The following is a 13,824-nucleotide window of genomic DNA, read 5'->3' as shown; positions in this document are numbered from 1 at the left end:
TGGTTTTCAGCAAGTTTTGCCTGTGTTTTGCATTTGTTCTCAGTTATTCAGTGGATGTTGGAAGAAGGTTATGTGCCTTTGTCCCACTGAGCCATAACTCCAAGTTTCAATGATGCAGGGCACTCCCACAGTCACCCCTTCCAGCACTGCCATGCCCCACCCAGACCCTACAACCCCCTCAGTATTTAATCTGGGCACAGCCAGAGCCTGCTCAGGAAAATAATTAACACACAAGTACTGAAAAATGAACACAGAACCAACTGTTCTGTAGGTCAAGAGCACTTGTGTGTCAGGAAGCCACATCCTTCACACCATGGGATTGTTTTTACCAAGTGGCTCAAGAGGACATGAAGGGTCTCTCCACTGGGTCCTGGAGATCCTTCTTCCCCAAGGCTCACCCTGGGAATGACTGCTGGAGGGTTACAGGAGGCCTTTGTGCCTTCCCACCCAGTACTTCAGCTCAGGACATGGTCATGCTTGTTGAAGCTGTGATAATTTTCCAGCCTCACTTGAATTCAATACTTTTCACCTTTGAAGCTGTGTGGAAGCCCAGGGCACCAGGAATATTTCCCTGTCTGCTCTGGGGTGCCCTGACCCCCAGGGGAGCACTGACTTTGACCCTCATTCATGGAGAAAGTTTCCTAAACTCCAGAATAGACTAGAATCCACTAGGGCGTGAAGTAGATTGCAGAGAGTAGTGTAGGTGTATCACTTAGGTGGGAAATTTAGGTTTTGGGGTTTTTAGTATGTTGTGGATGGAAGCAAGATGGAGGGCACAGGGTGTCATCCTGGCCTTCTTCTTCATGCTTCTTCTTCCTCCTTCTTCGTGGGTTTGGGTGGCATTTTGTAATTGGGCAGAAAAGTCTGCATTGCAGCTCTTTGGGATCAGTTATTGGGTTGAAAGGGGAAATAATCCAGGTGTCAGCTCTTAATTGGAGAGTTTAGCTTTAAAAGACCTTGTAATGAAAGATTGTTGGCCATTTTTGTGGTGCTTTTCCAGTGCACTGAGCCTGGTGTGGACAGTGTGCAAAACTCTAGATAAGATAACAACAAACAAGAACCTGAAGACCAAAAAGATCCACTGAGTCTCTCTTTTCTGACACAAAACCACTCCAGAAGGGTCTCCCAGGGAGGGCCCAGACAGAGTCCCAGAAGTCAGGGGGGAATCAGCAACAGGTACCCCGGCAAAGCTGTGATAGTTTCCCAGCCTCACTTGAATTCAATAATTTTCCCCTTTGAGCTGTGATGATTTCCCAGGCTCACTTGAATTCAATACTTTCCCCCTTTGAGCTGTGATGATTTCCCAGGCTCACTTGAATTCAATTCTTCTCCCCTTGGAGGCGGTGGTGCTTTGGTCTTGGAGCTGTCGAGCTCAGAGGCTGAGGGCAGCTGGAGTGCTCCAGTGCTCCAGCCCTGTGTGCACAGCACGGCCCCAGGGCAAGCACTCGAGCCTAAAATGACAGAAATGTTTCGCAAGAGAAGCTGATTTCACCCGGCTCTTGCTCAACAGCTGGGGAGCTCCCATGAGCCATCACCACTGACCTGCAGGAGGACCTTGGTGACAGGAATTGGAGCCACCAAGAGAGCAACTGCTGTGACAGCTCCTATCTGCAGCTGGTGTTCTTCTTTCTGATCTTCTCACCTACAGACCTGGCCTGGAAATCTCTTCTATCCATGCTATTTCTCCTAAATTCCAGTGATATTTAGGGGAGTTTGTCTCTCAGCGCAAAAAGCCCCCTGGAATTCCTGGAGGGAGCAGGGTCAGGGGAAACCACAGAACTCATTTGAACAAAAAACTTACAATCTGTCCTGGAAGGCACAACATTTACTCCATCTTAATTGGTTAATTTTCATCCTAAAGTGCACTTGGAGAAAGGTTGTATCCATGATGGTCTGGGGGACATCCAAGAGGAAAACTATTTTCTGAGACTAAGTGATGTAAATAGAAAAAATGAAATTAATTAAAAAGTAAAAAAAAAACAAAACAAAAAAAAACCAAAAAACCCAAACCAACAGAAATTAATTTAAATAAAAATGTAAATACAATTTAATTATAAAATTAAAATAAATTTTAAAAAATTAAAATAACAATAAAATTAATGCCCCCAGGCTTTCTCACATGCAAACCCATCATCAGCTCCAAAGCAGCAGCAGCAGCAGCAGCTGGGACATGGGATAACTTTGGCTAAGGAATGTATACAGCAAAAGTGTTTTACTGCCACCAATCCTAGCTCCAGGAATAATCCTTCTCTTTTATCTAGTTTAGGTGGGTAACTCATGTAGGGGGCCAGGAAGAGCGCATGTGAGTTCATTTTTCAGCTCTAGCAGGATCAGATGTTTATAAATAAATAAGCCCCTAAAAATAAAATAAAATAAAATAAAATAAAATAAAATAAAATAAAATAAAATAAAATACAAAATAAGAAAAACAGCTGTAAAACAAAGGTTGGGTTGGCTATCAGGAGAAGGTTTTACACCCAAAGGGTGGTTGGGCACTGGAACAGGCTCGCAGGGCAGCACTCACAGCCCTGAGCCTGGCAGAGCTCAAGGAGGGTTTGGACGATGCCCTCGGGCACAGGGTGAGGTTTGTGGGTGTCCTGTGCACGGCCAGGAGTTGCACTGATGTGACTTTTGGGTCCCTTCCAACTCTGGATATTCTGCTTCTACGATTCTATGAGAGTAAAACACAATAAAGGAAAACAAAATAAAAGAAAAAAATAAGAATAAGAAAATAAAACCTATAATAAGAAAAATCAAATCCAGTCAAAAAAAATCAAAAGAAAATAAAACCTATAATAAGAAAAATCAAATCGAATCAAAACCAAATCAAATCAGGCTTCTTCCTCCAAGCTGCCGTATCATCATCCCTAATGAGATTTGCTCAAATACCGCAACTTTGTTGAGCAACAAATCGGCACCGGCAGCGCTGGCTCCGCCCCTCCCCGCGCAGGCCGGGCCGGCGGCTCCGCACCCGCGGGGCCGCTCCCGCCGCTCCGCCCCGCCCGGTGCCGGTGCCGGGGCTGCTCCGCCTCTCCGGTGCCGGTGCCAGTGCCGGTGCCGCCCCTCCGGTGCTGGTGCTGGTGCTGGTGCTGGTGCCGTTCCCGTTCCCGTTGCCGCTGCCGGTGCCGGTTCGGCCCGCGGGGCGCGGAGCGGGCGGGGCGGAGGCGCAGGATGAGCGGGCGCCCCCCCGCGGCCGCCGGCGCAGCGCCCCCGCGCCATGGAGGGATTCCCCGCCCGCGGGTACGGCACCGGCGGCGCCGACAACCGGCCGCTCTTCGGGGAGACCTCGGCCAGGGTAAGGGACCCGCCGCCCCCGGCACCCCGCTCCCCCAAACACCCCCGGCAACGCGAACCGCGCCGGGGAAATGCAGCTGGGAGTCCTGTGGTGGCCCCCCCTCCCCGCCCTGCCGGTGTGAATGCCCCCCGGTTATGCGGAGCCTCCTCCCGGCCGCCCCGGAGAGCGGCAGCTCGGCACCCATCCCTGCCCCCGGGCTCGGCACGGAGCGGCCCGCCCGAGCGAGGAACCTGCCCGAATCCTGCAAACAAATTGAAAAATCCCTATGAAATAAGAAAGAATCCTCAGTCTCCCTCCAAAACAGCGTCAAAGATCAGAAAGGCTGCACCTCAATGAAAGATATTAAAGGAGCCCCTTGAATTCCAGAAAAAGGAAAAGCTCAAATTTGGCGTAATTATAAAAAAAACCCCTGAAATAAAACAAAAACAACCGTCTCCCAATTATTGCCCCAAACCAAAAATAATCCATCAACCCCAAACGAGCACCGCGCCAAATTTTTTAAAAAATCCAAACGATATCCCCAGAACTAAACCCTTCCAGCACGACCCCCTCCCTAAATAACTCACGAAACATTTCCCTCCCCCTCCCCGCAAGGAAATCAACTTTCATATAATCCTCCCTAAAGCAACATCCCCCCAAAACTATCGGCAACTTGGGGCTCGGGGTCCCAGGGTCGGGGGGAGCCTCGGCGTGGGGCTGGGAAGGGCTTTGGGCACGGGCAGGGGGTGACAGAGCCGCCGTGTCCCACCCGGGTGTGCCCTGCGGAGCCCGGGCCGCCTCTCGCCCCGTCTGGGGCGTCGGGGATGGGGATGGGGATGGGGATGGGGGGGCTGCGTTTGGTGCCCTCCTGGGCACTGATTTTCCTCCCGGGCTGGAGGAGCCGGCGGTGGCTCCTTCCTGGGCTGGCGTGTGGCAGCAGCGGCTCCTCAGGTGTCAATGCCCGCAAGCCGCTCGGCTCCCGGCGCTGCTGCGGGGCTTTGCCGGGGAGGAGGGGGCTCCTGGGGCCGCCCGGCATCGGGATCCCTCGGGAACCACGGCACCTGGGGTGTCACATCATCATCCGTCCGTGACCTGGGGCTGTCCCCTGCCAGGAGGGGTTGCACACTCGTGTGGGTTTGGGGGCTGGAGGCTGAAACTGCCTGGGATTATTCAGAAGTGAATCAAGTCCATCACCGCCCTCCCTGCGAGAACTTGGAACTGCTGCTACAATTATAATGTTTAATGAGAACAAAGTGATACCCGCCCGATTTTCGGGGGAAAATGGAATGATGTGGAGGAGATGAAGTGAGGGGGGACAGGTACCCCACTGGCGGTGCTTCCCTGGTGGGGCACTGGAGGTTTTGGGGCACCTGGCTCAGGGATTTTGGGAAGCTCCCAGCACTGGGCACTTCTGGGGACTGGGATGTGCCATCGGAGCAGGGAGGCAGTCCTGGCACGTAACTCCCAAACTTTTCAGCCCAGGTTAAGCTTTCGATCCCTGATCTCTGTATTTTTCCAGCTACGCCTCTTCTCGCAAGGGGGAGTGGTAAATAATAAAGGTGGGATGCTAAATTCAGTTCTGGGCTCTGGTGGGGATCCAGCGTCCTGCACTTCACCCCCTGCCTGTCTGCTGTGGCTTTTTTGGAACCTCTCAGATGGTTTCTTGCTGCTGTACCCGTGTCCCACAGACAGGGGACCATGTGCTGGCCCGGGGTCCTTTCCTCCCTGGTTCACTGAGGTTGCTTAGGAACGGACGCTGGTGAGGTCCCGAGCTGGAATGTTCTGTGTCAGAAGTGGAAAAGCCAAACTTTGCCTTTAAATGGGAGCAGGTCTGCCGGGAGGAGTGCCTGCCCACACCCCAGCTCTGCTTTTGGCTCTCTGCAAATGATGGCTGACACTGGCAAACCAGGATCCTCTGCTCAGGCTGGGAGGGCAGGGGCAGTGCTCGTGCCCCAGGAAGCCCTGAGTCAAAATCAGGGTTGCCAGCAATTGGAAATGGATGTAGAGATGGGGATTCCCTCTTCCTGCCTTCCTGCACTCTCCTGGTCCCCAAGCTGGTGACTTTGAAGGCAAAGCCACTCAAAGTGGGGATGGCAGAGCTGGGCAGCAGCACCCACCTCCTTGCCCTGTCATGTTCCAGCTGCTCCTGCCAAGCTGGCTCTCCTGTGTGATGCTGAGCAGAGACTGGGGCAAGGTGGTGCCAAGGAAGTGGCTGCTGGGCAGAGGGAGTGCAGGAACACGGCACCAATGGATGCCAGGTGCTGTGGATGCAGCTGTGCTCCCCAGGGATGCAGTGAGTGGTGTGAGACAAGGCAAAGGCACAGCTGCACAAGGGTGGCAAGGAAGGGACAGAGTGCCACAGGTGCAGCACTTGTCTCAGGAGGGAGGCTCAAAGCTGGGCTCCTCCATGTTGGGGGTGTTTGAGTGGTGGGAGTTGATTGGGAATTCATTTGGAAGCAGAAGGCAATAGAGAGACTGAGCAGCTTGGGATGGGAATGATCTTTTGAGGACACACCAGGATGTCCCCATGTCTGGGTGTCCAGCATGGCCCTGAGCACAGCCTGCTTTGCCTGCAGTTCCACCAGGCTGGGCCTGGCACTGCATTCAGGCATCCCCTATGGCTGCAATGGCTGCTGACCATCTGGACTTGCTGATGTAAGGCATAAAAATGGCCTTTGTGTCACTCCTGCCGAGATGGCACCAGGTACCCACCTCCAGGGGACCTGCCCCTTCCCTTCTCCTGGCCAAGCCTCTGCCAGGACCCCTGGGGGCTCAGCCCACGTGCTGCTAACTTGGAGGATTCAGGGATGGAAGGTGCCGAGCTGGAATGGGGCAAAGAGCAAAGCTCTGTCACAGCCTGTGGGGGGAGTGCAGATACAGCCTCAGCCTAGCCTCAGTTTCCCTGCTGCTCCAAGTGACCTTGACCCAGATCCTAAAGGATCCTGGATTGTGCCCTCCTGCTTTGGAAGGATTTGACGCTTCCTGACCTTATGTCCCTTTCCCAGAGGCAGATGGAGACCTCTGCCCTGCAGAGGCTCCCTGGGGGAAGTCTGATGCCTCCAGCCCCTGCAATCCCCTCCCCAGAGTGGAAGGACAGGGCAGAAACCCTCTTGTTTCAAAATGCATCTTGTGCAACAGTGGAACATGGAATTCATCCCCTGCCTGGCCAACGTCTGAGGAGCTGGGGCTGAATGGGGACTGTATCAGAAACTGGGGTGTGTGTGCCAGTACCCTGGGCTGGTCCAGGTGACCTCAGGCTCTCTGTTTTGGTGTCCCTGCTGGGGTTTTTTGTCTTTTCACTCCAGCAGCTATTGCAGTACATAGTGATGCTGGAGGAAATTCCTTCCTGCATCAGCTGTGCTGGTGGCAGGAGCCTGCTGTGCCAGCTGGGTGCCACACAAGGGTTGCTACAGCCAGTCCCTGCATGCCCAGCAGAGTGTGCCCAGGCCAGGCTGTGCTCTCAGACACTGTGTGGAGGTGAAAGGCTCTGTCATCCCCAATCCCTTTAGCCGTCTTGGCCTCTGCCTGAGTATTTTTAACCTTTTTGCTGTGCTAAGCTGCCTGGGGCTGAAGTGTCAGTGGGCACTGGGGAATGCAGCCTCTCACTGCTTCACCAAGCCTGGGATTTCAGGATCAGTGTCTCTAATCCCTGCATCCTGAAATACCTTCTTGTGCCAGCAATGTGTTTTGAAAATCTCAGTGCCTTCAGGTTTAAACACAGGGAAGGGGCTGCCTTGGCCACAGGGACTGGATGCACTGCTGGCATCTGTACCTGATCCTGGTGGCCCTGGGAGGTCCCTCAGTCAGCAGGGTGAGATGAGAGGTCCCTGGGCTGGGGGATGCTCTCTCCCACTCTGAAACTCAAGAGAGAAATGCTCCATGATTGCTGTCAAGCCTGACCCCCTTGTTTTCTCCTGCCAGTCCTGGCACAATGGGTCTCTAGTTAATGAGGAGCACAGTCATTCTGGATGGGGACTGACTGTGTGTCCATCCCTCTGAGCTCTCTGCAGAGCTGGCTGTGACCCTTGCTCACCAGGTGAGCCCTGCAGGCTGGTGACCCACTGCCAGTTCTGCAGGTGGCTCCCTGGCATTCCCTGCTGTCTCTCCTCCTGGCACAAGGGATCCAGTTGCTCACCTCTTGGCACCCTGAATGGAGGAGCAGAGCCTGAGTGGTCCCCCTCTGTAACATCCCCTGGTCCCCCTCTGTAACATTGCCTTGGTGGGCTCAGCCAGGTCTGCAATGCAAGGGCAGAGCAAAACTGCCATCCTCTCCTGGTGCTGGAGTGGCTTTTGGGGTAAGGACCCTTCCATGTCCTGCCCGAAGTCAGCTTTTAGTTCTTTATTTTAGGTGAGGAGGAGGAGTCCAGCTGAGCTGTCACAATGTGCTCTCATGGAGCATTTCATGCTTGCACTTTTCAAGCTGTTTCTCTCGTTTGCCTTGCTCTCTTGTTTACTTCTCCTGGTTCCTTTTTGGGGTCAGTGGTGGGTATCCCATAGCTGGCTCTCAGAGGCTGCTGTCACATCACCAGCTGCATGTGTGGAAATGCCAGTGAGGAGAAGGGGTTTGTGCCTGGCTGCTGAGGACCTTGCAAAGGGGATGTTGGTGACAATTTCCTATGGAGGGGGGGTCACGTCCTTCTGCTGCAGCAACTGCTGCTCCCCCACAGCCTGGGGCCTCTGGGCTGCAGGACCATCAGTGCTTTTGTTGTACAAAGAGGAGTTGGGGACTGATAGGAGAGGCTTTGGAGTCTGCTTGCTGTGGCTCTGTCCCCAGGGCACAGCATCCACCTGTTCCTGAGCCACCTCAACCTGAGCTCCACAGCCTTAGGTAGGGCTGGTGGTGTCCCACAAAACCAGGATTTGCTGCTCTCTGCCTCCTCTTTGCTTTCTTCTAGTGCCCTGCTGCTGTCCTGTGGTACTTCTTGATGACCTGGGACTTCTCCCTCTACAAATCCAAATTCTAGGAGGGAAGAGCTGTGCAAGAGCAGGTGGAGGGAAGCCTGTGTTGCCCAGTGAAAGCATTTGGGCAAAATGCTTTCACTGCTCAAACTCCTTTCTCACTTTCCCTTCACCATATCTACTTAATGACTCTCAGTACACTTAAGAGAAGTCTGGGGTGTTTTCCCTCTGCACATTTTTTCTGCTGTGGCTGTTTTAGCCTTTGATTTGAGTTGTCAGCCATCTGGGGTGTCACACCTGGCTGTGTGCATGTGGTGATACATGTTTATACTCAGAGCAGCACCAGGGAGGAGGCAGTGTGCTGGCAGGGATTGGAATATTCTCCTTTTCCTCTGTTTTTTGCTCCAGAAGGTTCATCACTACAGGGTCTTGTTGTGGGTGCTCCTCTGAGCCCATGGTCACACAGCCCAGTGTCACAGCCAGTCCCTGCCCTGGTGCCACTGGCATGGGACTGATGCTGTCACTGAGGGATCTTTGTCCCAGGACACACAAGGTTGTGTCCTCCCAGCTGTTCTACACTGATCAGGGGCAGCAGAAAGAAGGGTGGGGGGTGTCTGTCTGTCCAAGCAGAGCCACTGTGTGGCATCTTCAGATCTGCTGGTGTTAGGTTGGAGCATTTGGGGTGTGGGCAATGCTTCACCTCCTTGCAGCTGCCCACAAATTCCCACCTAAGACTCTATCAGTCTATTAATTCTCAGGCAGTAGGGCTAAAAAAAGCTTTTTCTGACAACCTCCATCTGTGCACTCCCACTTTAAAAAAAAGATTTAAATACAATTTGCACAACTGTAATCAGTTTAGATGTGGCAGAGAAGCCATTTGCAAATGAGCAAACCTGCCTCATGAGGCCTTGACCAGTGCAACCTCCCTGGGGTCCAGGGAGGGAGGGGAAACCTTCCTGCGTGGCAGAGCTGAGCAGGGAGCCTTGGGTGTGCTGGCAATAATGTGGATCCTGGCTGATGCTCTCAGTGCTGTTGGGAAATGCTCTGTTTTATATGGTTTGGGGTTTTTTTTGTTGTTGGTTTTTTAGGTGCACATAACACTCTTCTCTTTTCTTCAGGACAGAATCATCAATCTAGTTGTTGGTGGCTTAACAACCTTGCTGCTTGTAGTAAGTATCTCCCATCTCTCCCCATGTTGCATCTTTAAGTGACAGGGAAGAAACCAGAATTCCTCCCCAAAAATGGCTGGTGAAGCTTCCAAAGAGGCTCTGATTTAGGGCAGGCAGTCATTTTGGGACATATCTGTCTTTTAAAACTCTGACAACAGGAAAAGGGGAATACATTTCTTTAAGAGCTGCAATAAAATCCCAAAGTTCTCTGGCAGATTGTCCATCCTGGCTGAACATGAGTCTGGGTGAGACAACAAAGCACTTATGTGCCAGGAGAGCGTGTTTGCTTCTATTTCCTTCTATTTATGATTTATTGTCCTCTATTTATGGCTTATATAAGTCTTCCCAAAGTTTGTCCCTTTGTGTTGAGCTGTGCTTTCCCCAAGCTTTAAAGACAAACCCAGCACTGTCAGGACTGGAGACCATGAGTGTGGTCCATGGGGGAATTGTTGGAGAGCTGAGGTGCAGGGAGGCTGTGGGGCCAGGTGAGGTGCCAGCTGGTGGAACACTTGGCTGAAGGGATGTGTCACAGACATCTTTTATGAAAAATCCTTTCTTTAGGTTTCCTCCTGAGAAGCTGAGAAGCCTCAAGAACAAAATGTAAACAATGGTTATCTGCTGCTGTAAAATGCAACAGGTGGATCTGTGATTGGTCTCATGTGGTTGTTTCTAATTAATGGCCAATCACAGTCAGCTGGCTTGGACTCTGTCTGAGCCACAAGCCTTTGTTATTCATTCCTTCTTTTTCTATTCTTAGCCAGCCTTCTGATGAAATCCTTTCTTCTTTTAGTATAATTTTAATATAATATATACCATAAAATAATAAATCAAGCCTTCTGAAACATGGAGTCAGATCCTCATCTCTTCCCTCATCCCCAAACCCCTATAAACAAAATCACAGGGATGCTCCTGCATGGGCAGTGTGCAGCCCTGGGCCTGATGGCTTCAGGGCCACTTGGAGGGTGGTTTCTGGCAAGGAGCCAGCGTGGCAAAGCTTTTGGCAAAGTCTTTTTCCACTCCTCTCAGCTGTATCAAAGCAGTTTTCCTCCAGACTTGCACATTTTCCTTCAGCTCCTCAAGGGTGGGAGGCAGAGGCCAGGGAGGGGTGTGCAGATCAGGATGTGAGCGCTGCTCTGCTCCAGCCCTTGGGCTGAGCCTCTTCTCACTGCAGCTCTGGAAATCCAGAGTGAAATCCTCATCTTTGTTTTCCTCCATACAGGTCACTCTAATCAGTGCTTTTGTCTTCCCACAACTACCTCCAAAACCTGTGAATGTATTTTTTGCTTTCTGCATCTCCTTGTGTTGCATTTCTGCTGGCATTCTTGTAAGTACCGCCACGTTTGCCGTGCTTTTGAGTCGTTGGCTTTGAATAAAATCTGCTTTACGTGGTGCTGCCTTCTTTTTTACACTCTCCTAGAAAAGCTTTCCTGCCTCCAGAACACAAGCTGACAATGAGGGAGTGGCAGTGAGTTTTGTGTTTACTGCAGAGTAAGTGTGTGAACTGAGCCAGCTCCTGCAGCCCAGCTGTGGTGCAAGACTTGTCACCTCTGTGGCACTGCCACTGGAGTCACAGAGGAGGAAACCAGGGAGCAGAGCCCTGAAATGGGAATGCAGAGATGGATTGTGCTGCAAAGTGGGATCAGCCATGCACTTGCATTAGTCAGTGCCCTTTCAAACACAGGGGATGGGTTACAGGGGTAGGAAGTTACAGCAAGTGGAGGATGTTCCTCTACTCAACAACTGCAGAATTCCAAGGGAGCTGGTCCCAAGCACTGGCAAAGGGAACTGGCAGGTCTGAGTTCACAGGATCACAGAATGGTTTGGGTTGGAAGGACCATGTAGTCCAACCCCCCTTCCATGGGCAGGGACATTGGTGGCTCCTTCTGCTGTATCTTTTCACACTTGGAGCATTCTCCTTCCTCCAGCTGTGACCTGGAGCAGCCCTGAACCCCTCCCTGCTGGGTATGCTGGGAAGTTGCTCTGCATTGCCTGGCCAGTCCCTGGTTTTGATCCTACAGCTGGTGGCCACAACTCTGCCCAGAATAGACTGTGTTAGTGCAAAGCTGCTGTTTGCCCTCATCCACCAGGGTGGAGCCAGCTCTGAGAGTTAAAACCAAAACCTTCCCTCCCTCCCTCTCAGCAAAGCTGACCAGACAGCAGATGTCCTCAGGGCCTGTTTCACATACAGACACACACACTCAGTCCCTCTGGCCAGAGGAAGCTGGATTGTTTTACAGGAAGGAAAAAAAAAACCCCAAAACTAAATCTGCAAGTTGCCAATTCAGTTACCAAAAATAGTTTCCTTAGAATACCTGGCTTTTGGAAATAACACAAACTCCTCTTCTCTTCTAGATCTACTGGTATCGACAAGGAGACCTGGAACCCAAATTTAGAAATCTAATTTACTACATATTGTTTTCTATTGTCATGTTATGTATATGTGCCAACCTGTACTTCCATGAAGTGGGTAAATGAAGGACATTGGGAATACCCAGCAATGATGCTGCTGTGGCAGACTGCTTCCAGCTCAGCTCTCAGCTCTACTCGAGACATCCAAGTGAGAACCATCAGCCTGAGAGGAAAGAAGTGGGTTGTGCAAGGATAAATCAGTACATGATTTTCATGTAAATGTATATGTAATGTCCCTCTTGTTGGGGAGAATTATTGCCATAAGACGTGACATTCTGCTTTTTTTTGAAGAGCTACTGTTGCGCTTAATGAACATTCCAGTTGTACTGATGTTTCAGAATGGCACAAGCTTTTTCATTTTGGAAAAAAACTGCACTTTTTTTTATTACTGTACAAATAAACTGCAGCACTGAAAGGATCTGTGGCAGTATAAATAAATGGCATCTTACAGTCAAGTAAGACAAATACTCTTTATTTTGTTGAAACTGAATATACAATTATTTCTGTTCCCTAGGCAACCATTTAAAACTACAACTTGTTTTTCACATTAACAAAACCACAGACTGAAAAAGACCAACTCTTGATTATGAAGAGCTAATTACAGAAATAAATAAAATAATTTATACAAGTCTTTAGTTTCTATAGCTTTTTCTCTTGATTCCTAGCTAACAGGCTGCTGTTCAGCCTAGTGTCTGTTTCAAACAATGCAGGAATTGATTGGCCTTCTTTGCCTCGAGGCCCTGTGTCCAGACTCTCACAGAGCTATTCCTCCAAGACTTTGCCACCTCCACACCACTCCCCATTTGCTAACTTGCTGCAAAAATCACGTCTGGAGAGGTGGCTGGTAGTGTCAGGTAAACAGCAACAGAGACAAACGTTCCAACCTACTCACAACAATCTCCAAGAAATCCCAAGCTTGTTGGGGGAGGCTGGTGGGTCCCAGTAGCTTCCCTTTCTCATAGCCCTTTCCTTTTTATTTAGCTTGCTGTAGTGATGAAAGAAAAAAAAAAACAAAAACCCAAAAAACCCCAAGATTTTCCACAAGTGATCTTTCTGAGCTCTGTCCATTGCCAGCAATGGACTCGTCAGGAACAAGCAGACCAGGCAAGTCCCATAAGCTTCTGCCTTCTTCCTATGCCACAGACATATGAACGAGTCAGGTGAGATGGGAACACACACCAATGCTGCCCATGCTCCCTGAAGTCTCTGATGGAACTTACTCCTTCCTGAAATGTAACAGTCTCTTACTCCATGTGTTACAAGAGTCAGTAAGTGCAAAAATCCTCACCCATTCTTCATGAAACCTGTGCAAACTACTACTTGCTGCAGCACTAAGAGGCTACAGTCCACAATCCTTGACTTCTGTCCAGTTTTCCACGTGTGCAGTTCAGCACATCAGTAACAAGTCAGATCAGAACTGCCTGGATGGAGCTGAGCACTGTGAGCACTGCAGCAGAGGCTCTTCAGCACACTGGAACACCCCAGTGAGACGTGGCACCTCAGTCCTCCCTCCTGATGAGGGCAACAGCCTGAGCAGAGAAAGTGCACCGTAGTCATTTCACACTGGAAGCTTCTGTTCAAAGAGACAGACTGTGACTGCTTTCTTTGGAGATGTGGCACAGGTTGTAACTGACCTCACAATGCAAACATGGTCAATAGGAAATGGACACCACTGCTGCTTCTCAGTGACAGCTCACTAAATCCTCAACATCCTTTGAATCTTCTGAGTCAGGACTGCCCAACGATGAGCCAATAATGTGCGACCCATCTCCATGGTGCTGTAGGATAGGATCTGGCAAGGGACAAAAAGCATTAAAACTATTGCTGTGCCATTATAACAACATATAAAATACAAACTTAGGAGACAGGAAATGCAGCCTGGAATTCTAACCAATCACAGGCAGTGTTGCTCAAACTAGGCACTTTGCAATCTCTAGATTCACGGGATCACAGAATAGCTGGGGATAGAAGGGACCTCTGGAGATCCCCTAGTCCAACCCCCTGCTAAAGCTGGTTCAGCCAGAGCACTTTGCACAGGACCACATCCAGGTGGGGTTTGAGTATCTTTAGAGA

At 50.6% G+C, this 13,824-nt stretch overlaps 2 protein-coding genes across 4 annotated transcripts in view; one reads left to right on the top strand and one right to left on the bottom strand.

The window, feature by feature from the left end:
* The first annotated feature begins 2,959 nt into the window (after positions 1-2,959).
* On the top strand, positions 2,960-12,216 carry TMEM243 (transmembrane protein 243). Its single transcript, XM_071424051.1, has 4 exons — positions 2,960-3,295; positions 9,292-9,342; positions 10,562-10,666; positions 11,695-12,216. The coding sequence occupies exons 1-4, from the start codon at positions 3,218-3,220 to the stop codon at positions 11,815-11,817; spliced, it is 357 nt and encodes a 118-aa protein (XP_071280152.1). The 5' UTR covers positions 2,960-3,217; the 3' UTR covers positions 11,818-12,216.
* Positions 12,208-13,824, bottom strand: part of DMTF1 (cyclin D binding myb like transcription factor 1) — a 29,003-nt gene continuing 27,386 nt past the window's right edge. For all 3 annotated transcript variants that reach the window (XM_071424049.1, XM_071424048.1, XM_071424050.1), the window contains one exon: positions 12,208-13,543. In XM_071424049.1, the coding sequence (XP_071280150.1) occupies positions 13,434-13,543 (110 nt within the window). In that variant the 3' untranslated portion in view covers positions 12,208-13,433. The remainder of the gene's footprint in view (positions 13,544-13,824) is intronic.

The sequence above is a fragment of the Agelaius tricolor genome, unplaced genomic scaffold (assembly GCF_023055355.1).
Source record: "Agelaius tricolor isolate 1412-34295 unplaced genomic scaffold, bAgeTri1.0.p SCAF_3, whole genome shotgun sequence".
Taxonomy (NCBI): domain Eukaryota; kingdom Metazoa; phylum Chordata; class Aves; order Passeriformes; family Icteridae; genus Agelaius; species Agelaius tricolor.
This window is presented reverse-complemented; position numbering and strand designations above follow the sequence as displayed.

Coding starts and splice junctions, on each gene's coding strand:
- TMEM243 (XM_071424051.1), top strand. CDS start 3,218: ATGGAGGGATTCCCCGCCCGCGGGTACGGCACCGGCGGCGCCGACAAC. Junction 3,296..9,291: donor TCGGGGAGACCTCGGCCAGG/GTAAGGGACCCG, acceptor TCTTTTCTTCAG/GACAGAATCATCAATCTAGT. Junction 9,343..10,561: donor TAACAACCTTGCTGCTTGTA/GTAAGTATCTCC, acceptor TCCTCCATACAG/GTCACTCTAATCAGTGCTTT.